This window comes from Condylostylus longicornis, unplaced genomic scaffold (assembly GCF_029603195.1).
Source record: "Condylostylus longicornis isolate FDR11 unplaced genomic scaffold, ASM2960319v2 ptg000011l, whole genome shotgun sequence".
Taxonomy (NCBI): Eukaryota; Metazoa; Arthropoda; class Insecta; order Diptera; family Dolichopodidae; genus Condylostylus; species Condylostylus longicornis.
Window position 1 is genome coordinate 3,866,502 of NW_026577980.1, and position 27,845 is coordinate 3,894,346.

General features: G+C 27.7%; 1 protein-coding gene across 3 annotated transcripts in view; it reads left to right on the plus strand.

Annotated features, from left to right (window-relative positions):
• LOC129619194 (homeobox protein 2-like) overlaps nt 1-27,845 on the plus strand; it is a 54,420-nt gene that overhangs the window by 6,297 nt on the left and 20,278 nt on the right. For 2 of the 3 annotated variants that reach the window (XM_055534313.1, XM_055534314.1), the window contains exons 2-3: nt 21,584-22,421; nt 23,819-23,906. In XM_055534313.1, coding sequence (XP_055390288.1) covers nt 21,584-22,421; nt 23,819-23,906 — 926 coding nt within the window. Of the gene's footprint in view, nt 1-10,693; nt 11,214-21,583; nt 22,422-23,818; nt 23,907-27,845 lie in introns of those variants that run through there. The other variant, XM_055534315.1, reaches the window with a different exon arrangement.

A 27,845-nucleotide genomic window follows, 5' to 3' on the forward strand; every position in this document is an offset into this window, starting at 1 on the left:
TTCCAAACTTCGTTGGTGGCTATTGTTCTGGGTCAGAATAATCTGCATATTATTCTCAGGAATCTGTTGATATAAGTCTGTGCCTCATTGATATACTGAGTCCGTAAACAATTTTTCACGGCTGTAGCCGTTTAATCTTGTTGCTCTTTGCCAAGTAGGACGACTTCCATACGGACCATAGCCGATTAAAGTTCATTCTTGCTTTCGACAATCTTTGGTCTATATTTTGTTTCGTTCCTCAATGTCCTGTCACGGCTCTACCTAAGAGCTAAATTGCGCCACTTCCTCAATTTGGGTGTCACATAAGTGAAGACTAGTAAAGTCTGCCCATTTAATACCCCTCAGAATCGTCTTAGCGAATTTTAAATAGTCAGAAAGTTCGATAACAAATTTTTTACCTAATTAGTTTTAAACTTCGTTTGTTTTAATAACATTTTGTTTGTTTGTTTTTCTTTTTGTTATTTTGTTTAATTTTCTACATTATTTACATTATAAAACATTAAAAGTTATTTACAACACAATTCATTTGACCTGAAGTTTTTTTTTTGGTTTTTTTCTGAGTATACTTGAACTTATTTTATGCCTTTAATATTTAAAAGAAGCTGCCATTAAGAAAATAGTAAAGAAAAAAAAATAACAACAATAATAACAATATAAAATTGCTGCTACCGGATGCATCAATTATTTCACAAGACAGAGACAGCTAATATATTTTGATTATATCTACAATATAACGGTATTTAATTAAGATTTTAGTTGTCAGTTAGCAAGTATTTTGCTCTTTTTCTTCTTCTTTTTATGATCATTACATTTTTTTCTCTTTTTTTTGTTTTAATTTTTAATGTTATATTATTTCTGTTATATTGTTATATTTTTAAGAGAAGAATTCCAACATTATAGGAATCACCCTATGGGTGATTAGGAAGTGAATTTTTTTTGTTTATATTTCTTTTTATTTTCTTTCTCTCATTTAATTTTTTATTTTTTTTTTTTTAAATTTTAATGTAAGTAGCTTGATGTAAAGTACATTTTGAGTTTGTATAAATTTATGTGTGTGCTTGCATGTACTTAACTTAATTTTTTTTTTCACTAAAATAAAATGTCATTAACTTTAATGTCAATTTTGTATATTAACAGCACAATAAAGTATTAATTAAAAAATATATTTAATACAGTTGTATTTTAATAGTAAAAATATAAATTTTATTTTGTTATAATAAAAAAGTGAAAATAATTTAAGAGAAAAAGAGAGAGAGGTAAAAAACATTAACAATATCAGTTAAAAGAGAAAATAAATTACGTTTTTTTTGGTATGAATTATTGTTCTCTTTTTTACTAATTAGTAATTTTTTGCGAGTATTGTTGAAATATTGACCATTAAGTTTGTTATATGTTATACTGTGAGTGTAATTTGGGAAAAATATATTACTGTTGTTTTATTACATATTTCAATTCCAAGCTAATTTATAAGGTGACAGTAATAATAAAAATTTTCAATTAAAAAATTTAATTAGCTAATTTTTTATTTTTCAAATTTTGAAATTAATTTTTTTTTTTGTTAATTTATTATTGACTAGCTATTTTTTGTTATATTAAAGTGCCATTAAAATTATTATTAAATAAAAAATTTATTATGAAAAATTGCTTATTGCAAAATTTAATTCCTTCCATTCCTCCGATTTACATGAAGTGAATTCCAAATGATTTTCAAATTTACTACATTTGATTTCATGTCTTCTTATATAATATTCCTGAACTTATTCACATCAACGAATCCCTTTGAGCAAATTTTGAGCCTAAAATAAATTTATGTATATGAATAACAGTATAAATTTATAAAAATATTTTGTTTTTAAAAATTTCTATTAAAAGAACAAAATTTCTAAAAGCAAATTTTTTTTTTTTTGCCTATATAAAAATTCCAAAATTTTTCTCTTGTCTTTCTTTAGTAAAAGCTACTCGTATTCCCCTTATCTCATCACCTCTTATCATTTTTACCAAAAACTCTCTTTGACTTCGCCTATACATATGTATGTGTATACTGTTAAATATTTTTTACCGTTCAATTGTCACGTAATTTTCTCTTTTCAACGCTCATAATTTTTCAAAATTAAATTTAGAATATTTTTATTTGGAATTTAATATAATTTTTTTTTGTTCTTGTTTTTTTTTTTTTATTAAAAATTTTCGTCTCCCCAAAAGTATGCAATTTTTTAATTAATAAAAGAATAGATGGTAGAAAATAGTAAATGTGTACTTATGTGTGTATAACATTAAAATATTTTGAAGAACGTGCATTGCTCTCTTTTACACAGTTTATTTTTATCAGGACTAAACATATTTATTAAAAGAACACTATATTATTATTCATTTTAAAGAATTTTAAGAAATTTTGCTAAAAATTTAGAAAATTATGTAATTATGTAAATTTAAAATTTAGAAAAAAAGGGATGGAAATGCGAATCTTTTATCTGCGAGATCATCACCTGTAAGAAGTCGATGAGTCGATCTAAGAAGTCGATTGCAAAGGCGACGGTTCATCGAATCCCTCCAGACCAGCCGTGAGACCGTTTCGCCTTGCTCTAGTCACTCCCAGAAAACCCAACCTTTGAAGCTTCAACAATTTTGCCTTCAAACTCACCTCATCTGTTTGAAAGCTGGCGACGGTGGTGCGTGAAGAAATATTCGTTTTATTAATATTAAAAGATAGTTAAAGTACATTATTTTAAATATAAGGTGATAAAAAATTTAAAATTTCTAAAGTGTTTAATTTAATATAAAAAATTTTAATTCTAATTTGCCAGACATTATGTAGCTTCACATTTAAATGAATAATATTCACATTTTAATGACAATTCTACTGAAATATATTCTTTTAGTACATACATACTTATTAAAAATAGCTCATAAACTTATGTTACCTACTTATTCTCTAAAATTACGAGTTTATTTCTCACGTTTCATTTTTCTATATACGTACAGTACATATACAAAATATTCTCTATTTTTATCTGCCTGAGTTGAGTGCTTATACTTGCTGTTGTTTATTGTCAGCCAAATGGAATGGGGAATAATTATTATCGAAACATAAGAAAAAGAGTTTAGTTTTAGACTTTGGAATTTTATTTAAAAGAAGAAATATGTGAGAACCGAGCGGGTTAAAATGAGGTAGAAAGAAAGAATAAAAGAACATTTTCGTATTAAAATTTTTATGGAATATGTGTTTTTGTGTGTATGCATATTTAGAATAAAGATAAGCGATATACTTTTATGTATGTAATATGTAGATATAGATAATGGTTCAACACGTCAAATAAAATAAATGTCACATATTTTTATTATTATATGCTCTTTATCTCTGTTTTTGTTTCTTCTTATTTTTTTTTCGTTTTGCTGTTCTCTTTCTGTTAAAATTATGATAACGCGACCTTGTGAAGGAATTTCCTATTGTGTGTGTTGCTGCTGTTTTTATTATTATTATTAATTTTTATATGTGCATATGTGTATATATCTATGTATATGTGTGGATATGCATATATATTACATTTATGGATTCCCAAATCAATAATGACGTAAATGACAAAATACAAGAAAAACAGTAAAAAAAGAAAAATTAAAATAATTTTTTTTTTTCAATTTAGAAATTAAAAAGAAAAAAATCAAAACAAAAAAAATTACGTTTTTTGTCTCTTTTCTTCCTATTACAATTTTTTTTTCCTCTTTTGTTTTGTTATTCATTATAATTTTTGCTATCTATAAAAAAAAATGACTGATGGTTTTTGTTAATTTTACCATTTATAGTCATTTGTATAGCTGCTTCTTACCTATCTAAAAATGTTTTTTTTTTTATTGTTTTTCTATATACTCGTATATCTACATATATTGATAAATATACAAGATAATGGTGATATAAGAGTGTTGCTTATATAGGTGAATATTATGATTAGTTGCCTGATTAAGGTAGCGGTCACCAACTAATCTATTGATATAATTTTTATTTCAAATACTACTGCATACATGTTATATTAACAGAAATCTAGTTCATATATATAACAATATAGATGGTGTTACGTATAGCAATAATTAAAAAAAAATATGATCAATTTTTTTAATAAAATTTCTCAAAATAAAAAATTAAAAAGAAAGAATGTAAAAATAGATTGGAATTAAAGTATGAAGAGAGCTTAATATATAATACGATACGCAACTTATACCTATAAGAAATATTATGTTATATATATACATTTACAAATATATTTACATGCATATTTGTTGCAAAACCTGTTTATTAATAAAAAAAATTCTTATCGTAGGTAGTAAATTTAATTAAATAATTAATTAAAATTTGTATACCTATACAGGGGTAGTTTACTTTTCAAATAAAATTTTGTATAGATCGCCTGTTGTGGTCACCAATTAACAATTATGTTTTAAAGAAACTGCAAAGAGTTGGAATAGTTATATCTAATCGGTGGAGGTTTTTAATTGTTCCCACGAAAATTACACTTGAATTTGGATTTGTATGCCTAATTTACTTATTAGGGGGTTTAACCCGAGAACAATAAGGAAAAATATTTAGCCTGGAAATATACATTCATCATAATGAATTAAATTCAATAAACTTTATGGTCGTAGTATTTCTAGTCTTAATTGTAAAACATAAGTTCATTTAGTACACTTACAGATCATTTTAAATTGAATATAAATTCTCTCTTTCGAAATTAAGTTGATTCTCATTAAATTGTACTTAAAAGTACAATTTCGATTATAGTATAATTTATATATACGTATAGCATTTGAAATTTTATAAATTTAGTCTAGTCGCTTTAACTAGACTCTCGAACTCAAAATATAATAACTTTTTCGTTGTATAAAACTAATAATTACTTACATAATGTTATTTTGTTAACGTTAATGTACATTAAAATTTAAGAAAATTGATAAATTCACAATTTACTTAATTGATTAAACCTTGTACTTAACTAACAAACTCGAATTCTTTATCCTTTTTGAATATTTAATATTATAATTGATAATTTTATATTATTAATTATTAATTGAAAATGGTAATTACATCCCGAAATCCGACTATTTTTTTTATTAATTTAATTTGTAATTGTGAATTATTAATTATTTTTTAATTTTTGTTTCTGAAGAGTAAAACTTCATTACGCTGTAACAATATAAGTGTTTATGTACACATATGCATTTTTTAAAAAATATTAAAAGATTAATTGCAATTAATAAAAATTTAATAAAGAAATTAAGTTAAAAATCCTTGATATTATTTTATACACAGTGAAGCATTTTAATTTTAATACAAATAAAAGATGTTGATTAATGAAATTTTTTAATATAAATTGTTAAATTTTTCAATATAAATTTTGAACAGTTTCATATATGAAAATGCTAACCGTTTGGTGTCTTAAAGACAAAATGAGATTGGTACGTACCACCGCTGCACTGCGTAGCAGCAGCCTGTGAGTGCTTAGAGGCATGCCCAGGTTCTCCTTTCTAGGTAGAATTCCGAAGGTCGTTCCATGCCTCGCAAGCTCATCCGCCTTGTAGTTGCCCGAAATCCCACTGTGTCCGGGAACTAAACCAAATTTAACTCGAACTGCCCTGCCATCTCGTTAAGAGACGACCTATAAACTAGGATCGTTCTGGACGTAGAAGTCTCCGACTCCAGCGCCCTTATCGCGGCCTGTGGGGCAGAAGTACATGTTCTCCTGTCCTACGCATACGTTCAATGTATGCACGTGTAAATAAACCCATTCAAATAATAGAAAACAAGTTTCAAAATAATGCCATAGTAAAAAATCAGCCGCAGGGGATTTAGGAGAAATTCATGAAAGAGGTAAAGGAGGCGAGATCAGAGTCATAGAGATTTCGTCCCAGGCCGAGGCAGTTAAAGGAACTTTTAAAATTATGACCAGAAACGATATAGGAGGCTATTGCGAATGAGTTGGAACTTAGTGAAAATGTTCACAGTCCATTACCGTGGCACTGCCGACTCAGGGGCTACATGAGGAAATTGAGTATTGAAGTCTCTTTAATTTCTCCACAGGCATTTGCAGGGTCTGTGGGGAAATTAGGGAGACTTCACGGTAAACGTGGTGAATGGATCCACAGCAGAAGGACGCAATCTTAAAATAAGCGAATTTGTCTAAAAGATAGGTCTTCAGGAGGTAGTTTAGGTGTGATCGGTGGAAAGGGGCAGAGTAGATCAATCGCTTGAGTTCCAGCGCAATATTAACCCATATATAATTTAGCCAAATGTAATTGGACTCAGTCCGCCAAGTGTTATTTGATTTTCTTTCAAAAATTTTCCTGAATTAAAAATAAGCGTTATACCCCGAGATATTTAAATTATTTCGGCCTCTAAACAGACTAATAATGACAAGTTGAATATAAATTAGAATAAAATTCAGAGTAGATTAGAAATTTTGTATAAAGAAATAATATTTTATAGTGACATTAATGATTTAAGAAGCCCCATCTATGTTTTTATTTTTCAACTTAATTACAACATTTTTATTGTGTATTTTTTGTGTCTTAAAAGGTTTTAACTTGTTTGAACACTTTCAATTGTTACTCTAGATTCACACAATACTTTTCCATATATATGCACATATATGTATGTATGATATGTATGTATGATGTATAGAACTGTCAGCTAAATTAAAGAAAATTAAAAGAATTATTTAATTTTATCAAAAACACATGTTTTCTTTGTATTTGGATTATCAGCAGATAAAAGTCAAGAAAAAATTTAAAATAGAAAAATATTTTAATCTCTGAAACAGAAAAGTTTCCATTTATCAATTAAATCCAATTAAATCTTTTTTTTATAGTTTTCCCATTTGGAATAACACACATTGACTTTGAAAATTTTCTAACCCTTTATTTTTTTTCATTTCCCTTTGTATTTTATTTTCGTAATAGTTTTCGTAATCACCTTGTATAATGATAATTATTAGCGAAAATATACACATATGGTTCGATTAGGTGCACGTGTATGGGTGTGAAAATGAAAAACTTCTGTAATAAATAACAAAAATAAGATGAAAAATAAAAAAATGTCAGATCTTGCAAACTCTAGGATCAAGAAATTTCTTGAATACAGCAATTGAAAGAGGAGCAACTAACATTAAAATATTAAGACAATAGCATCTGATTGAATGGCAGGTCCTCAAAATAATTGCCTACCTGCAGAATATGCTCATCATTTACAACGGATATTATAAGTGTTACAACAGAAGGAACGTTTAGAAGAAAATGGTAATCAACAAGACTAGTGATGGTTGTTAAATACAAGGGAGAAAGAATATCCCTATAATTACATTGCCGATTTCACATGATGAGTATAGGCCGGAAACTGTTGAACTCACTGATTGATGAGGTGCAAAGAACGATTTTCAAAATATTGTTACTATGGAAAATATTGTTAACATAAATGCAGTTAATACAGTCGTTTAACCCAATAACGAGCGGTAACAACAGAATAGAAAGACTACATTAATAGTTTTATTGGATGTTCAAAATTTTGAACTGAACGCATTAATGAATGGTTTTTATATTTACTGGTAACAAAAGACTAAAACGAAATTGATCAAGAAAAAGTGAGAAGGAAGGACAAAACGAGACCCAAGAAAATTAGATTTATATTAGAACCGATATTGTGCATTGCGCGCGACTGTTTCTTGAAAATAGAAATACCTCAGAACACTTATAACAGTTAGGAAGTAACAGCACGGAAGCAGATTAAACATAGCAAATAAGAACGGCTCATAGTTTGCGCTTGTTAATTTGAACTTTTGTAATTAGCTAGTGTTAGCAATTAATTTCATAAAGGTACGAATAATTCAAATATAACAAGAACAATATTTACAACTGATATGAGAACAAAAGATCTGTTAAATTAAACATTTAACATTTGAATCAAAATATTTTTCGATATTAATAATATTTCAAACGTCAAATTGAATTTTTAACAATTTTTATTTTAAATTTTATTAAAATGAAAACAAAATTACAAATAAATATGGTAAAGCAATGCAAAACTATGAAGGAAAACGCAAATCTACTACCTTGTTTCGTTTTGTTGTTTTTTCTTGAAAATTTTTTTTTAATTTTTCTTTTTTTAGAATGGCATTTATAAAGCAAAAAAAAAAAAAGAAACAAACTTAAATTCCAAAAGAAAATTATAAGCAACAAGAAAAGAAAAACAACAAAAGAAAAAATAAAAAGAAAAAAAAACTTTATGTTGATTGAAAGCGAGGTGCGACTGACTCAATCAACCAACTGATTAAACCTTTAAATAATAAAGTAATGAAGAAAAAAAAACATGAAAAGGAAAAGAAAAATTAATGATAAAATAAACACGCACACAAATGTGTATGCAAGCATGTGTAGCGACATCTGTTTTTGTACACATCAGGTAAACAATAACAATAAGAAAATAAAGTGCAGTCAAACTAATGGCTTGCAAGGTAGCACTTTTTCCTTCAACAAGTGAATATATTACTGTAAAAAAGAATCTATTACATTACTTAAATCACTTTCATTCACATACCAAATATTTCAAATGATTGCATATGAGGGCATTAACATATTGGTCGAATTTAAAGCAAGAGTTATATAAAAAAATTATTTATCCGGTGCCGCCGGATATCTCCCTTCCCCTTCATTAGAACCAACCCAATCTACCAGCCAAAGCCCGAGACGAGGATATCAGGCAGATCACCGTTTCCTCCTCCTCCAGTTCCTACATATATCGGTTGCCCATCCTCCTAGCATGATTGCCAACCAGACAGTATCAACTTCTTTATCGTGTTACATATTGTTCCATTCCCCCATCTGAGGTTGATACGTTCAACTGCTGCATTGCATAGCAGCAGCCTATGTGTGTTTAGAGGCATTCCCAGGTTCTCCTTTGCAGTTAGAATCCCGAAGGTTGTTCCCATGTCTCGCAAACTCGTCCGCCTTGTATTTCCCCGAAACCTATGCCTGTGGACCCCTATCAAGTTTAACTCGAACTGCCCCTCTATCTCATTAAGAGACGATCTATAATCTAAGACTGTAACAAAACAGTTAAAAAATTTTTTTCTTTAGATACGTTTCTAGTTAAAATCTATTACAGGTACAGACGGACCGATGGGCAGGCTAACACAGTAAAAGTAATAAGAATTTTTTTTCAAAATTTTTTTTTGGAAGACAGAAGTCGAAAAATCTTTCGTAATAATCGAAATTTTTTGTTGTTGATTGTTTTATTGAGTACTATTATTAATAATAATTGTTAAGTATTGAATTGGATTTTGATTCGAGTACCTTCCACTCACCTCATCTTACCAGACTACACTAACTCTCTTTGTTGAAGTTGAAATAAAATTTTTTATTTTGTATTCGATTCTCTTCATATCAACAAGATAAGGAGGGAATCGTAGTTAAAATTAATATTAATATTAAAAAAAAATAATTGAAATATTGACATTTTCATGCATACATGTATACACACATACGTACATATATGTAAAAATACAAATTAATAAATTACACTTGTTTTTTTTGCTTTATTTATTTTTATTGTTATTATATTGTCATCGCATTTTATTGCAAATGCCATAAAAGTTCAATTAATATTAAATTTTTACTTTTTATTTTAATTTAATTTTATTGTAGGTTCACGTATGTATGTATGTGTTTGTATAAATATGTAATTGATTTTTTTTATTGAACTTTTAATTAAAATTATTTTTCATTTCATTTCTTTTAAAAAAAGAGTTCGAAAAGAAAAACACCTTCATTAATTTTTTCTTAACTCTTTTTAAATTGCGTTGCGTTGCGTTGTGTATAGAGCAGCGCGTATAAGAAGTGTGAGGTTATCATTTTGATAGACGCGTATTAATTTTTTTTATTATAATTTTGAATGTTAAAGGTAAAAAAAAAATATGGTTTTGACGTGAAACCCTGCGGTGATTTTTTAATATTCAAATAATAAAAAAAATATCTAAAATAAAGAAAACTAAAAAGTGAAAAATGTTAACAAAAACATGAAAAAAACAAATTTATTATAATAAATTACATTTATAGAAATTTTTGATGATTTTTGACCAGAAAACAAGTAGAAAAAATAAAAAAATAAAATAAGAGAAAACGCGTTGCATAGAATTTTTGTTGTTGTTTCCAATTTTTCGGTAAGAATTTTGTTATAATAAGAAATTCAATAATCGCGTATATTTAAAAAAATAATAAGAATAAATAAATAAATAAATAAATAAAGAAACAAAATGTGAAAAATTGTAATATTTTTGTTAAAGAGGAAAAAAAATTGAATAATAGAAAAAAGAAAGAATAGAGAAAAAAAATTTTATTTCAAAACCATTATTGGTGTGATTTCGCGAAATCCGCGCCTTGTTTTTCTCTATTTCATTTCTGCTGTGTACGTTTATGTTTTTTGATTGTTTTCTCCCAAATAAAATAAAAGAACAGAAACGAAGCTTTAAAAACAATAAAAATAAATAGAACAAAAAATTCTTGTTTGAGAAAAAAACAGCTAAAAAATTAATAAAATAAAAATTATAAAAAACAAAATTTTTTTAACAAAAAACACAAAAAAAAATTTATTTAAATTCAGTTTAGTTGTGAAAATCTAAGAGTTTAAAAGGTGAAAAACGTGTTGAATTCCTTATTTTTTTTGAAAAATTTAAAATAATATAACAAAGAAATATTAATTTAGAAATTTAAATTTAAAAGTTTTCAAATGACAAAATTTCAATAAAAAATAATTTACAAAAATATTTTTCCCATTAAAATTATTTTATTTTAACACTCACATTAAATTTAGAATTTAATTCAATTTCACATAATAATTTATTACAATATTACACCATCAGATGTCATTGCACATAGATGTCATTGCAAATTAAAATAAAAAGTGAATTTAAATACAAAATAAGTAGAACTAGTGTCAAGAAAGAGAGGGGGAAAAGCGTGAGAATAAAATATTTAAAAAGTAAAATTTTATATTTTAATTTTTTCGAAAAATTTTCTATAAACGAATGAATTGCGATGACTTAAACTGATGAGATAATAAATGAAAGAGTAAACGCGAGTATGATGACATTTTGGGATGATCACATTTTTTTTATTGTATTTTTACAACTTTTATTATTAAGATTCGTTTTTGAGAAAATTCTATAAAGAAATAACAGGTAATTCAAATATTAATAAAATAAATATTAAAAGAGTTATATTTATGTATGTATGTGTGTATAAAAAATAAGAGTAATGAAAAATAAAAATTTACGATGCGATTTTGTGACAATGGTTCGAATTATCGTGACTGCAATTTAACATATCATTCTTAAAACTAACACTTGTTCGGCGATGAATTCATAAAAATAAAAAAAAATTAATTTAATGGTTCGTTTTTGTGTTTTTGGCAGTTTTTGAGTAAGAAAATTGTTGTAATGCAGTTTATAGTCTACTGTAATTGTAGGTATCTTTATATACTCATGTCAAAATTTTACTAATACTGTCCGTTGTTAATAATCAGCATCAGCTGTAAATTTTGATACGATCAGGAAAAATTTTTAACTTGAATGTGAACTTTGATGTTTACGCGTTTGATTTGCTAATTGATGTTAAAGGCAACTTTTATAACTTATGTGATCTATGTAATATTGTCTAGTTCTATGAGATCTGCATGTTTTTTTTTTTTTTTTTTTTTTTTTTTTACCGAGAGGAAGGGTGAAAAATCTCTCGTCTGTGACATTTAGGATCGTGAGATCCCTGTGTATATCGGCATTACGGACATACCAAGGGACGTTTACAATGTCTCGTAATACTCTATTTTGAAATCTTTGTATAGATTGGATATGAGTCTGCGCAGCGCAGCCCCATAACTGAATACCGTAAGCCCAGACAGGCTTAAATATTTGATTATATATCAAAACTTTGTTGTATATTGTCAATTTGGAACGCCTCCCCAAAAGCCATTCAAACTTTCTGTATTCCTCCTCTAGTTGAGATCTCTTTTTCTTTATGTGCTCCTTCCATCTGAGCTTCGCGTCCAACGTCATTCCCAAATACTTCGCTGTGTTTGCGGACGGAATCAAGACACCATTTATTCGAACCGAAAATGAATTGTCAATTTTCCTATTAGTGAAATTTACGTGTACTGTTTATATTCCACTTTCTAGTCCATTTTGAGATCTCATCACTGGCCTTTTGCAATTTTTGTGTAGATTCATTTTCATTTCGTCCTATTGCGATAACTGCTGTATCGTCAGCAAATGTAGCTGTTGTCACTCCTTCCGATTCAGGAATATCACACGTGTATAGCAAGTATAGTATCGGGCCCAATATACTCCCCTGTGGTACCCCCGACCAGATATCCCTAAGCGAAGAGTACTCCTCTTCCTACTAGTCAGGTAAGATTCGAGCAGGTCAACATACTGCCTTAGTAGTAATCGCCTAAGTTTTTTTATTAATCCACAATGCCAAACCTTATCGAAGGCCTGGGCTACGTCCAAAAATATGATAGAACATATTGTTTTTTCTTCCAGTGAATTTTCTATTAGGTCAGTTATTCTATGAATCTGATCTATGGTTGAGTGGTTCCGGCGAAAACCAAATTGATGATTCGGGATTAACCTTTTACTTTCAATTATAGGCTGAAGTCTTCTCAATAAAAGTTTCTCTAGCAATTTTGAAATCATAGGCAACAATGAGATTGGTCTATAAGAAGTCGCCCTGTCTATAGGTTTGCCAGGTTTGTGCAGCATGATTATCTCTGCAACTTTCCAAATTTCAGGCACGAAATTGAACCTTATATACGCATTTATTAAGCGCGAAAGCATCGTTATACCCCTTTTGGGTAATTCTTTCAAAATATCGGCCGTTATTAGGTCAAATCCTGGGGCCTTTTTAGGTTTAAGAGTCCTTATTTCTTCTATGACCTCTCTTTCCTTCCATGATGACATCAAATGATTCTATGACCTCTCTTTCCTTCCTGCATGTTGACATCAAATCAATTAACCTACATAATTTTAAAATAAATATATTTTTGAATTTTAAAAATTTTTTATTTCATAATTCATTATTATTTTTTTAAAATACTTAATAATTTTTAAAAATTTCTGCCTCTGGATTGTCATTCAAAATTTAAATCAAATTGAATAGGAAGTAATAATGTTTGTAGTAAAAATTTTAATATGAATCTTATTTTTTATAATAATTTATAATATAAAAATTAGAAGAAAAACAAAGCAAAATGTTTGAAAAAATTTATTGTTAAGAAATCGCATCAACACCGAGAATTTGAAGAGAAAGGACATTAAAATTTATACGTACTCGTATACATATTTTTTGGTAAGTTCGAAAATATATGGCGACATGAATTGTTTTGCAGCCTTATTTGTAATTTAGTGTGACAAATTTACACAATTTTAATTTTGAAATGTAGTCACAATATCAAAAGTGTGATTTCAGTTATAATATACTTTTATTATTGTGGGATTGTTTGGTTTTCGAAATGCCAAAATTCACAACATGCCAACATAAATTATGAAATGTCACTGTCAAATATTGCTGAAAGTCAGAATTATAAGACTCAGTATGAACTATTTTTTCAATATTATTTAAACCTCCTATTTATAAATATCACTTAATATTTTCTTTCTAGCAAACTATAATAAGATTATCTAATGACTATTTTTAACAATTTACAACTTTCCTGTATTTTTTTTTCACACTATTTTTCTTTGTTTAAAAAAAAACTCGGCGAACTTTTGTTTCTTTTATGTAAGAGAAAAAAAAATTATTAAATAATAATGATTTTCTTGAAGAAAAATCGATTGGAAAACGGAAAGTTACCTTATATGGTACAATTAACTAATAAAATATAAAAAAAAATACTTTTATGTAACGTAAGATTTAATTGTATTTTACAATAAATTACAAAATACTTAACACAATATTCATTTTATGGTAAAACAACTTTTTTAGCCAAATATAGGCATCTCAGATGTTGTTAATTGAATTGATGTGCTTTAGAAATTTAATTTAGTTATTATAGGCGAGTATAGAAGTAGATTTAGAATGCATTAATTAATAAAAAAAGTTTTTTATTGTTGACACTTTTGAGTAAATGTCGAATATAAGTGGTTATGTATGAATAGTGTATATCCATGCTTTGAAAAATAAGTCAAAAAGAATTTTGATACGGTTTAAGTCTTAAAAATATGCACGCTGTTCATGTATAACATGTTTTATTTGAATTCTGGGGAGAAGCTTCTTATAATAACAAATAGTTGAACTCTCAATAATCACATTTAGTCTAATGAATTATATACAATCTGTGGCACTTAGTGATGTGAACTGAAAGTATTCTTAGTGACAGACGGCAAAAGTATTTACAAATTAACTTATTCAACTGTATTGTTTTTTGTTTTTATTTACTATTCTTATTATTCTTAAAGCTATATTCATACCATTGATTTCATATTGATCCTCACTCAGTGATCTCTCTTTCAGTCACCTACTCCAATTGACCAACGGACGGAATGATTTCTTATGCTGAGATTTATTGGCCAAATCTGTATTATCCCAAATTTTTTTAATATGGTTACACTTTTTGAATAACTAATATTAACAATCTCGTCATAATTAATCACTGAATTAACTGAAATCTCAATTATAACTAATTTTTCTAATATGGTTACACATTTTGAACAACTTATACTAGCAATCTCGTCATGAATACTCACTGAATTAACAGCAAGATCAAGGGGTTTCTTCCTTTTTATAGTGATTAAGCATCATCTTTATGCTATTCAGTTGATCTTGTAAATCTTGCAGAGTTTTAAGTGAGACTCGTTGAAATACAAGTATAAGTATCATGTAGGGCAATGATTAACGCTTTTAAAACCTAGGTCGATTTTGAGTTTATTATTTGACCTTCTCTTTAACTGCATTCGTAAATACATCCTTCAGATTTCAGAAGAGAGCTTTCTTTCACCTCAGTCACTTCTTCAATTGAGGTATTTGTGTGACATGATAACAGGCTATCGACGTTATCAAAAGACTGCCATTTCGATTAAACTAGCGGTGTAATTGAAGTAACGTTTAACGATTTTTAAGTCAATCGTCACTTGTTATCCTCCAATTCTAAAAAGGCTGCGAGCAATCTATATCATGAAGCATTCCAAATTTTGGTGCTACGTCTTGGTAGTTCTTACATATGAACAACAGCTTCAAGGAAGAATAGTGCAAATCTATATCAATCCCAATGAACAAGCATGAACCTGTCCTGCGCAAAAAACTCTACATCTGACCATTTTAGATTTATTGTCATTAATGATGGAAGATTCCATACTGCCTTTATACTTCATGAAAGCAATTATATGTAGCTGTTGAATCTGTTAATGTAAAATTTTGGTATTTATATTATATACATGTAACATAAACGAAATTTTATTGAACTATAGTAGCCCTATTATCAAACTCATTTGTACCAAATTACCTATTAAATATACGATCGTAATTGTACGAAAGTTTGAAGTCAGTGACACTTACGCTAGAATAACTTTTCGTAGGTTATTTCCAAAATTATTATGCCAATATAAACAACTTCATTTAAATTAATTTTATATAAAATATGAATGTAAAACATATTTACGTAATAAAAATTATCAATACGTTCATATGTATACATACACTTACATTAAAGGTTAAATACCTTTGTCGCATATTTCATATTTTTTTTATAAAATTATTAGTTATTATCAACAATTAATTATACAAATTAAAATCAATCGATTCACCTACGATAATAATAAAATAATAATAATTATTTATATTTATAGACTAATTACAAAAAAAAATTTATTTTCTTATTACGCATTTAACTTATAGTTAATAAGTATCGATTAATAAATACCTTAATGTCGATTTAATTATCGATATAATATAACGAAGTGTCAATATTTCAATAATACGAGTAAAACTAAAATTTTTATTATAAATCAAATAGAAGACAATTAATATTTGTGTAGACAATTTAAAATGTGTTTTATTTAAATATTTAAATATAATAAAAAATTAAAATTAAAAATAAATAAACAATGTATTAAAACGAATAATTTGCTTATAATATCGAAAATTGTATTTGTAGAGCATTTTTCTAAAATAAATATTGACTTCAAATCTTCTCGATTAAAGTTAAAAACAATTTTTATTAAAAATTTTATCTGTGACAAATAATTTTGAAGAGGTTTTTTTTAAATTTTTATTTTTGTACTTTAAATTTTTTCGATCCGATTAATTTTAGATAGAAAAAATATTTAAAATAAATTATATAGAACTTTTTACAGAGATTATTTTAATTTTTTTTTTTGATACGTGCATATCAGATTAAAAAGTTTTAATTGATTTTTATCTTCTTTACGATTTCTCAATAAAAATTAAATAGTTAGAAATTTTTTTCCAAAATTCTATTTTTAAGTTATCTTTTAAGTCTTTTCGTAGAACTCGCTATAAAGAACGAAATGAAATTTATTTTTAAAAATTAAAAAAAAAACATTATACATTAAAACGGTCACATAGTTTTTAATTTATTATAAAATCAATGAAGTTATTATCTACTCTCATTAAGTTTGAAATCGTTGATCTACTCTCATTAAGTTTGAACCCTATGCAAGGCAACTATAGATCTGAGAAACGAGACCTCAAGTTATTGTTAGCTTGAAAATTTTATTTGAAATGGTAAGGAGAGATTGAGTCAGATTTCATAAGCTGAAAAATGAATAACACATCCGCAACATCGCGTATTTTGTTAATTGTATATAGGTAAGTCAATTAATTTGAGTCTGTGATCATAAGGAGAAAGGATGATAATGTCTTCTAAAGGAAGCAGTCTTAGTATCTACAAATCTTAAGAAATTTTTTTTTATAGACTCAATTCGGTTGTAGATTGTAGATTGCAGAATTGGGTGGTGATGCACCGCGACCTAAAAGATCTATTGTTTTCCCACAACGAGCGCTCAGTGTTCTGCCTAGAGCATTCCCTCGAGACCCACATTTCTGATCAATCCGAGCGAGTTTTCCGTAAGAATGACCCACAACGGCTTGCCCACCATCCAGGGCCTTTCCAAACTGGCCCTTCTCTTATGGGCCAACGCTCAAAACTCACTGAGAAAATGCACCGATGTCTCCGTCCCGTCACATGGTTCCGTTATTATCTTAATTTTAATATGACTTTAAATAAAATCTAGTTTGATATTTGAACATTATTAGTAAAAATGCTGCTCCACTTTCTAAAAAACTTATGGATAATTTGCCTCAAGAAAATAATAATCCCCAATCTGTTTATAATACTCACCACCAGTGTAAAAATAACATTAAATAAATAATTTTGAAAATGATCAAATGATTTATTTTTCGAAAAATACAAATGTAAAGTTATAAAAATCAAATGGAAATCGGATTAAATGTCTAAATAATGGTGTTGTCATACTACAAAAATAAATTTTTTCAAAATAAATCCTAAAATTATGCAAATATCTTTATTGCGTCTATTCATGTACTAATTTTCATTATTATGATCTTATGTTTTCTTTATTTTTTTTCAAATAAAAATTTATTGATCAATAATTTTATAAAAAAATAAAAAATCTTTTTTTCTTTCACTTCTACATTTTCTTCTATGTTTTCATGTTTAAATTGGAATTTTATCAAAAAAAAAATTTGGTGGATTTTATCACTTTTATTAACCCATTTTTATTTTATATAAATATATGCATAAATGTACAACAAGAAAAAGATTAAGTTAAGAAAATAAATTACTTCTGTAAATAGTCAATCATTTGTAATTTAATAAAGTAGTAGACAAAATCTTAATAAATATTTCCATTTATTTTTTAAGTTTATCGAAAACTTTTAAGAACACATCGATCATTTTATTGTCCCTCTATACTTTAAAGATAAAAGCATTTACAAATGCTATTATAATAAATATTGTGTACAAATTTATGGTCAGCTTTAGTACTATAAGTCAAAAGTCTAACAATGGTAATGTGTCATAAATTACGATTGTGTTAGAAGTATCAAAGAGGCTTTTAAAAGAAAAAAATAAAATGAACTAAGAGGTCACGTTTTTTAATGAAAAAACACGTTAACTTAAAAGTTACTATAGATAGCACCATATGAAATTAATAAAAATCTCCCAAATTTATTTGTAATGTTTTTAATAAATAATTATACTTACACAGTCAATGAAGTGTAGACTCTACGATATATGAGTAGTTTTCAATGTGTGTTAAAATGCCAGTTAATATTATTCTAGTGTGTAATCTACTCTCTAATTTCCTGTATTATGCTTTTATCATTATAGATACCACTAATTTTAAAATATAAACATAAAAAAAAAATAAAAATAAATAAAAATATATTCGAAATTATAGAAAAATCAAAAAAAATGTTTGACCTCCGGGCAGTAGTTTTTATGTTCCAATAATAGTGATATTGTGTGGCACATCAAATCTATAAGTTGTTCACGCCACGCAACGGACAAATAATGCAAACCAACATGAAATGTATGTTGTGGAACAACATGAAATGTATGAAAAAAATGGCTGCCAATGCAAGATTCACGTCGCATAAGCGATCTCATATCTCTCTGCCGAAATTGTATGAAACTAGAAGTTTTAACAGAGAAAACCTGCAAGAGGGCTGGTTCACAAACAATGACTTCAGAATTTTTTATGCCTAGATGGAACGAAATGGTGACTCACGTCTTATTCTCATATCCGAACGCGAACGTGGGGCAAAGACTACATGGATCTTACTTCTTAATCCAAATCGACATAATTCGGAGGGGCTTTCAATAACAAGATATCTTAAAATATTATCTTATATATTATTAGCAAACAATATAGAAACTTACCTATAGACAATGATTTTCCTTCTAATATAATAATCGAATGGCTAACATATTTCCTATGTAAATATCTAAACGACAAACGCAAAATGTTTTAAGAATTTAAAAATTGATTGATTGCTGTCGTACTAGAGGTACATACCTTTCATTTACTTATACATATGGAAACTTTGTAAGCGGTGATTCAATATCAAAATTTTGTCAATTGTTGCTTTAAATATTTTTTGTTTGGTGTTTTTATTTTATTTTCATTTGTTTGTTATTTTATATCTCGCGGTGGTGAATTAATTTTTTCTCTGCTTTTATAATATATTTGTTTGGAAATATTTTAACTTAAAAGGTTGTTTTACCAGAAAGTTGAGACCTTGATAGAGAAAATTTTCTTCTTAAGACGTTTGTTGCAAATTCTGTAGGAGATTTTTTGAACTCCTCCTAAGTCTTAGAGTTTTTGCTGCTTGTCATCATGCTAGATGAAAGGTCGGCTGGCCAAATATGTTATGCAGTTGTAGCAGTATTACTGACAACGCATTATATAAATACTGGGACTGGCGTCAAATTTCTTGTGTGAACACGCTTTGCAGCACCATTAAATTCTGCATACCTATAAGGGTATGTGTCGATCTTATTGGACTTATAAAAATTTGGCAGATCTCTAGCTTAGATCAAGGTTAGTGTTTATCTGATTTGACCAAAGATTTTCTAAGAGGCGGGTCTAGAGAACAATGCGGTCTTCACGGCTAGAATGAGTCCGTCGGGGTTGGTCCTATTAAATTTGAATTAAATGCAATCCAATATAACATTAGTTATACTACACTTTCACTACACCTTGTATTCCATCGTAAAATTATACAACATATTTACATCTATGTAAATAAAAATGATTTTAAGATATGAAAATTTGAACTGTAAGCGCGCGGCAAGATAAGGGTGTGCCACTTTTACTTAAATATTTATATGCTATCATTTTTATAAGTTTTTTTTTATCTTTTTTATATTTCATGCTTTTGTTTTGCCGTATAGAAAAAGCTTAATTAAAGCCGGTGAACGCATAATTTTTATAGACGTCAAAATAATTTTTTTTTTTGGTTTTAAGAGTGTACATAGTCATACACACACATGCATATAATTTATAAAAAACAATTTATTATTTCAACAAACTGATTTTTTCATAAGCTAAATCATAAATCTTTTACAGCATTCGAAATTGTTTTATAACCATCGCATACACTTCTATACAATTTGTCTAATTCAAGATAATGATGATGAGAAATTTCTTTTCATATAATGTAATATTGCACGTATGTGTACGTATGCGTTAATGTTTACAGACACAAAGGCATAGCATCATCAGCTAAAGGAAAAACTACCGTAAATCAGTATAATGTGGAAAAACATCAGATTTATAAGTCTATTAAATTATTGTTTACATATTTTAATTACTTTCTGAAACTTATAATAAATTTTCCGGACGTTAAATGACTATTTATTTCGTCATTTTTGTCACATTTGTCAATTATTCACGACATTTGCTTGTTTTTCACCATCCAAAACATCATTTTGAGCGAAGTAATTTCTCTCACAAATGTTCACTGATTTGGCGGAAATAAGTTAAACTAATTTTTGTACGTATATTAGACTAACATACGTTTGTTTGTACAAAATGCATGTGTCAGGCACACAAATTTTAAAATTTCAAAACTGGATTTACTTCGTTAAATTAATTGTCAATTTCCAACAAATTAGTAACTAAGTGTTGTCACAAACTGGACGAAGCACTGAACACAACTCAATTGTAGAAAATCTTAAATCAATAACAAGCTTTAACCAGAGGTGCAAAGTTTTTTTTATAAATTTTGTAAGCAAGAAAATTAAGAAAAGAATAGAGCAATAATTTTTAGAGTGAAGAAATTTTTAAGATTTTTATTATTTCATTTCTAATTATATAACAATAAAATTTTCTAAAATCTTTAATAGCTTATTTTGTTTTCCTTTGTCAAAAATGAAAAGAGAAAATTTATAGAAAAAAATCTAAAAAAATTTTTATCAAAAGTTTTATTTTTTCAATTTCGAATTTCTTATCTAGTGAGTTAAAAGCGTGGCGTAATTTCGTTGCTAATGGAAATATCATTAAAAAAAATTACAAAAATATTTATATACATTCATACATTTATATCGTATGAAAAACAAAAATTAATTATTATAAATTATCAGAAATAGTCTAATTATGAAAGTATGTTTAGAGATAATAAAATAAAAGGTAAAAATAACTATTTAAACTATGTACCATTATTGTTACAAGCGCATTTTAATGTTTGAAGAAATGCCGTCGTCTCCCAAAGGACCAACTGTGTGTTCTCGAAAAAGAGTAAAAATTTTAGTTGTAAATTGGAATTAACAGTGCTAACTGTATACGAGTACTGAAATTTATAATGCCAAGTATACACTTTATGTCAAAATTGAGCATGCTATTGTTAAACAGTTCAGTTTTGCCAAGGGACAATTTTGAAATAATTCTGGTATAAAATTTGTTTATTAATTCCATTATTTGTTTTAAATAAAAAATATTTTATTATCTATAATTGCGAAAAATTTATTGAAAACACTTTCATAATTCCTGTTTTTTTTTCTTAATTTATTTTTCAGAACAAACAAAACGTCGAAGATTTCATCCGTTAAGAAATTTACGTAGAATATTTCGCCGTAGAACATTAACAAGTCCTATTGGTAGTAATGGTAATAATGATACATCATCAAATGCAACACAAAGTAATACAACAACACCAACCCATAATTCATCTTCAATATTACTTGAAAGAACTATACCAAATTTAACTTTATCATCACCATCATCGCCAGCTAATTCGACGACGATATCACCATATATTCTAATGAAAAGTCCCACCGTTCCTAATTATAGTACATCACAGCAACAGCAGTATATGCAAGAACATCAACAACAAAAACAAACTGTACCTGCGCTTTCATCATCACCAAAATTAATTATTTCTTCAACAACAACAACAGTACATCAACAACAAAATCAACAGCAACAACAATCATTAAGTGGTAGTTCGCGAAATAATATTGGAATGTCTGAACGTAGCCCGTGTGGTGGTGTTAAACTTTTACCAACATCAGGTTTTCCATTAAATTTTAGTCCATCATCGGATATATTTCATCATCATAAATTGCAACAGAAACAATTACAACAGCAACAACAATCTCCAACTTCTTCGATTAATTTAAGTATTAGTCCTCGTAAATGTGATAATAAAATTATAATGAGTAAGTCATCAACACCATTGGATTCAAATAGAAATAATGGTAGTAATATAAGTAATAGTAGTAACCATAATAATAATAATAATAACAGTAATAAAAAAGAATCAATGGAAGATTTAGATGCATCAGTAGTTAATGAAATTAATTGTGAAATGAATGATAATCAGAGGAGTTTCAGTGAAGGACGACTCATTGATAGGTGAGATTTTTTTATCAATTTTTCAAAAATTTTGAATAAAATTTAAAAATTTTCAATGAATTGAGAAAAAATCAATTGATTCAAAACAAAAAAATATGCGGTGTTGTCATGGTAAAAAAAAATATTTTTGTATAAACATAAATTTCATTCGAACGTTGACGTTTTTTTGACATAAAAGCACTTTGGTTGAATTTTAATGCAAATTCGCACATAAAATAATCTTCAAGTTGCTATAGAAGTAAATTTTTATCTTTTTTCGTTTTTCATATTCAAATCCAAAAAATTGTCAAAATGAGCAATAAAACTTGACTATTAAATACTTTGGATTTTTTGCATTTTTTTTATAGTCGGTGAAATATTAGCTATTGAAAAACACAAATAATTTTGAATTTTCGCATAACAAAAATTTCACAATTGCAAACAACCGGCCTCAATTCAATGACCTTCAATAACAAATCAAAGTGATTTTATGAAATTTGTTTTGATAAATTAAAAAATCATTTAGTTTTGTTTTAAAGTACAAAATGCTACTATGACGTACATACATAACTGTTAATATGACGTCGAATACTGGCTGGTGGAGTGGGTGCCCAGGAGGGACGCATTCCATGAAATTTATGGGCCTCTCGAAGGATCGGCGGGAGAGCTAATCTCATTAAGTTTTTCAGACTAGAAATTCGAGGTTGGAGTGCTCGCTGCACATTAGCTCTCTAAGGTTCATTTGAAAAAAAATGGGTAAGGTAGAGAATGAACTGTGTTGTTTGGATGAGAATGAAACGGCAGAGCATCTGCTTAGCCGTTTTCACCCGCTCACGACTGTAAGTGGACGTAATACTGAGATTCGTTAGGTGCCTGGAAAAAACGTCAAAAGATACTGATCTGCGCCAACAGACAGACAGGCAGACATCTCTATAAAAATTGTTGACTTACGCCTTCCTCCCTATAAATAGATTATTGTGTTTTCACCAAAAATTCGACATGTTAACATTGATATTCGGGTATAATTAAAAGTATTTGATTGACGTTTCGAAAAGCAACTAAGTATTTGATTATAAACATTGTTGCAAAAATATTATTTTGTCAACAAAAATCAGGAACAGCAACATTTCTCCATATTCCACTTTATTATTAAATGCTATAAAAATACATTATCAATTATACAAAATTTGTTTCTTTAATTAATAAGAAAATATTAAAAAATAAAATTTACTTAAAAAAATTAATTGTAAAACGGATAAAATGTGTCTGATTAAGAGATAAGTCAGTATAAATGAGATTTTAATAATATTTTGTCGCCGGAAATGATTAGAAAAATAAAACAAAAAACGGATGCTAATCAAAACCAAAGGAAATATCTTGGCACTTATACTTTAAATTTAAATTTTTCTATTTTTCAGTGATTTTACTCGTGATCCACTTTCACAGTCACATGATAGCATTTTTTCTGAGTCAGCAACAGCAAGTAGCTTATCGATTGTACTTAAGGTAAGTTAAATGTTATGCGATTTATTATTTAGTAGTAAAAAATAAGGTAACAAATGTGAAAAATTTTTGATTTGAAATATTTTCAATTTATTAGAGAGAGCACCTATATATAATTCTACCTACATGTATGTGCTTATTATTAAGATTAAGTTGTCAAAATTTCTTCTTCACTGAGTTTGTCTTATGGCAATTACTGCCATATTTACGATCGTTAAAGAATAAATTATATTCAAATTAGCCTTGTTGGGATGTAGGTGATCTAAATATACTCAATTATTACGTCCATATTTAGTATCCTAGTGTATTATTTAAGTTTTCAAAGTAGCTGATGTTAAGAGTACTTTGAGCACTCGTGTTCACCTTAAGTACTACAAAGCACTCGTGTCCACGTTAAGTTCTTAAGTAATTTTCCACTCATTTTGAAAATTGATTTTGAAATTTCTCAAAAAGTGCTCAATTATGGAAAAAATTCATTGCATACATACTTAAAAAAATAGAGTTACGAGAGTCGATATATTACTTTTAAATATATTCTACTCTTATGAACGAGTTTAAAAATTTTAATTTCATTTTTCAAGAAAACGAATAAGAAAATATTAATTTATCTTTTTCTTTTACAAAAAAAATTATCTTAAATTATCTCGTAGTCTTGATTAACTTCCTTATTTTTTTTTTCTATACGTAATTATATTCTTAAATACTTCCTTTATTTCTTCACTCTACATGTATTTTTCTCTTTCTTTTTCTCTAATTCACGGACTATACACGAATCAATTGGTTATTAAATGAAATGTAAACGATTTCAATAAAACCTTTTAAAAATTTTTTAAAAAATGAAAGAAAATCGAATAATAATGGCAATATTTTAAAGAATCTATCAGGCAAGAAAATTTCATCTGCTCTGTTAAAAAGAATTGAAAATAAACAGAAAGAAAAGAAGTATAGAACCTGTCCATTGAACCGATCGATTAAATTGCATTTATTATATAGTTTAGCTAAGTTTTTATGCATCTACCCTGGATAATAACTGAGTTAAATATTAATTTTGGGTAAATTTTAGAAACACCTAAAGAAAATAGTGATTCATATCCTAAACGATAAGGGTTAGATACACGCATCATGACAAACAAAATTAAATAAGTGATTGACGTTTAGTTGACATTAATTTGACAGTAAGTTGATATCTAATACATTTAAATTGACTTGGGTGAAAAAAATATGTTTGAAATAATTGAAGCTCAAAGTTCAAATTTGATTTCAAAGCACAATGTATTTTTTTTTATTTTATCGATAACTTCGGAGTTATGTGAGGTAGACTAATCTAAATTTGACATATAAATAAAATTGTAAAAAATAGAAATTTTAAGCAAATGTGAAAGCTTTCTTAAACTTAATTCACTGAATTAAATTTAGAGTTAATATTTGATTTTTGAAAAAAAATGCAACTTTTCAAATATTTCCACATAACTTTGGAAGTAGTTCAACTACATATATAACTAATTTTGACAGAATATAGTTTACGTTATAGAGAGCATAAATTTTAATAATGCCAAAAGTTAAAAAAATTCGACTTATTCAATTTTTACTTTTAATGACAAAACCAGTTATTCCTACATTACGCATTGACTTATATTCCCTTATATTAAAATTAATTTATCCTAAAAGTAGGCAATTTTACGTAATTTTTGAATTTTATTATTGTAATGGAAAAATGCATTTAATTCTTATATTTGGATATGAATTCAGCAGAATTTTATTAATCGTTCAGCCCGGTCAAAATTTCTACAAAAGAACTTGTTGCAAAGAGGAAAAGAGGAAACAGAAAGAATGTATAAGAAAATTAATTCTGTGATCTTGATATATCAACTTTTCAATATTAAAATATTCTTTTTTCGAACTTATAAAATATGAAATTATATTCCAAGAACCGGTTTTTTCTTATTCAATAAAAATATATAAGAAAAAAAAAATTTGCCATCCTTTAGTCGGTACACGTTGAATATTTTTATACAAGTATGTTATAACTTACTTACAAACGTATATGTGTATGTAAAAGATAATCATTTTATTCTAAATTAAAGACTGTAAGTTATAAAAATTATAGTGTTAATAAAATCATCATCAATCGGAACTATTCAATATGTAAGATTCTACAATTATGTTTAAAGAGAAGGCAAAAGAAATTTAGCTATAAAAATTAAGTTCATATTAAAAATCATATATAAAATACGTAGAACATAGTGGGGGAGAATGAAGTGATGGCGGGAATATATTAAAATATGTTTGTATTTGTTTATCATTCTCTTGTACTAGCATATATTTACGAATGGAATTAAAATGTTTGCAATGCCCCCTAAAATATGCAAAAGAATATTATAGTTGAAAATAATTATTATACCATCGCCTGCTCAACAAAGGACTTGTCATCCATCATCCGTGAATTCGCACAAATTATTAGGCATTACATTTAATTCTAATCACTTGCACTTTGTTTTGATTTTAAGATTATGTTTTACAGCTTGTTCAATAATATAAAAATGTAGTGTTTGGTACAAATTTAAATTGAAATTTCAAAAAGGTCATAAACTTTTCCGACAAATCAATATTTTTTCCATACATCTATGCATGAATGCTGCCGCCTATATTTTGTCTTCATATATTTATTTTCTTTAGTTTATTGAATAATAATTCACAACGCTTATGCATATATATATTGGCTATATACCTATATGTACGTGCTATATGTTAAAATCAATGTATACTCAAATTGGAAGAATAAAATTTTATTTAATAAGCGCAAAAAATTTTCTTTTTTAATAAAGTTATCGTGCATTTTAAATTTCTATTATATAAAATATATTTGTTAGAGTTCAAAATTTATTGCATTAAAGACTTATAAATACACAGGGTGTTTCACATAAATTTTGTAAATAATATCAAAAATGATTGTTTTAATCACTTCATTGTTGTGCTTTTTTCGTGCCCGTGTCTTGCCGAGAAAGCATCGAAATCCGTAAGAAGCTTAAAGCACAGATTTTCACAGCTGAAAACTCTGATAACGATCCTCTAAGAACAGAGTTGTAAGGAAAGTACCAAGCAGTGGAAAGGGAGATTAAGCGTAGTGTGCGCCGAAACAAGCGTACATTAACAACCTGGCAGTAACGGTAGAACACGCAGCGCTTATTGGTGATAGCAGCTTACTTTACAAAATTACTAAGAAATTGGTAAAAGGCACTCTTTCGACTCAACACCCGGTGAGAGATGGTAGTGGAAGCTTGCTACGTTCGGATGAGGAGGAAATTCGGCGTTGGATGGAGCATTTCTCTACCATACTTAATATCTTGACGGACGAAAATAAGGGACCAACGATATTTCTCTCCATAGAAACAAAATCCCGAATTAGATTCAGTACCCTCCGATTGGACAAAATAATTGCAGGTATCAAAGCACTTTCGAGGAACAAAGCTGCAGGAATTGACGGTATACCTACCGAATTTTACAAAGTCAACCCAGCTGCTTCGGCGAAGTTATTGCTTTCACTAATCACCTACAGTTGGGAAAATGAGACTTTTCCAAATGAATGGAAGGATAGAATCATCGTCAGAATACCGGAGAAAGGCGATTTGACGGAGTGCAACAATTGGACGGGCATATGTGGTCTGCCAACGGTCACGAAAATAATAGCAAAAATAGTTCTAAATCGCCTAAAGGATCACTTAGAAGACACAATCACCACAGAACAGCCTGGCTTTCGCGCGGGATACTCTTGCACAGACCACATTAATACTGCGCGTATCACCATTGAACAATACGTCGAATTTAGATCTCCGCTTCACATGATGTTTGTTGATTTTGAGAAGATTTGACAGTGTTCACAGGAACCAGATTTGGATGGCTCTACGCAAGAGGGGAGTTCCGGATAAACTAATTGCTATTATT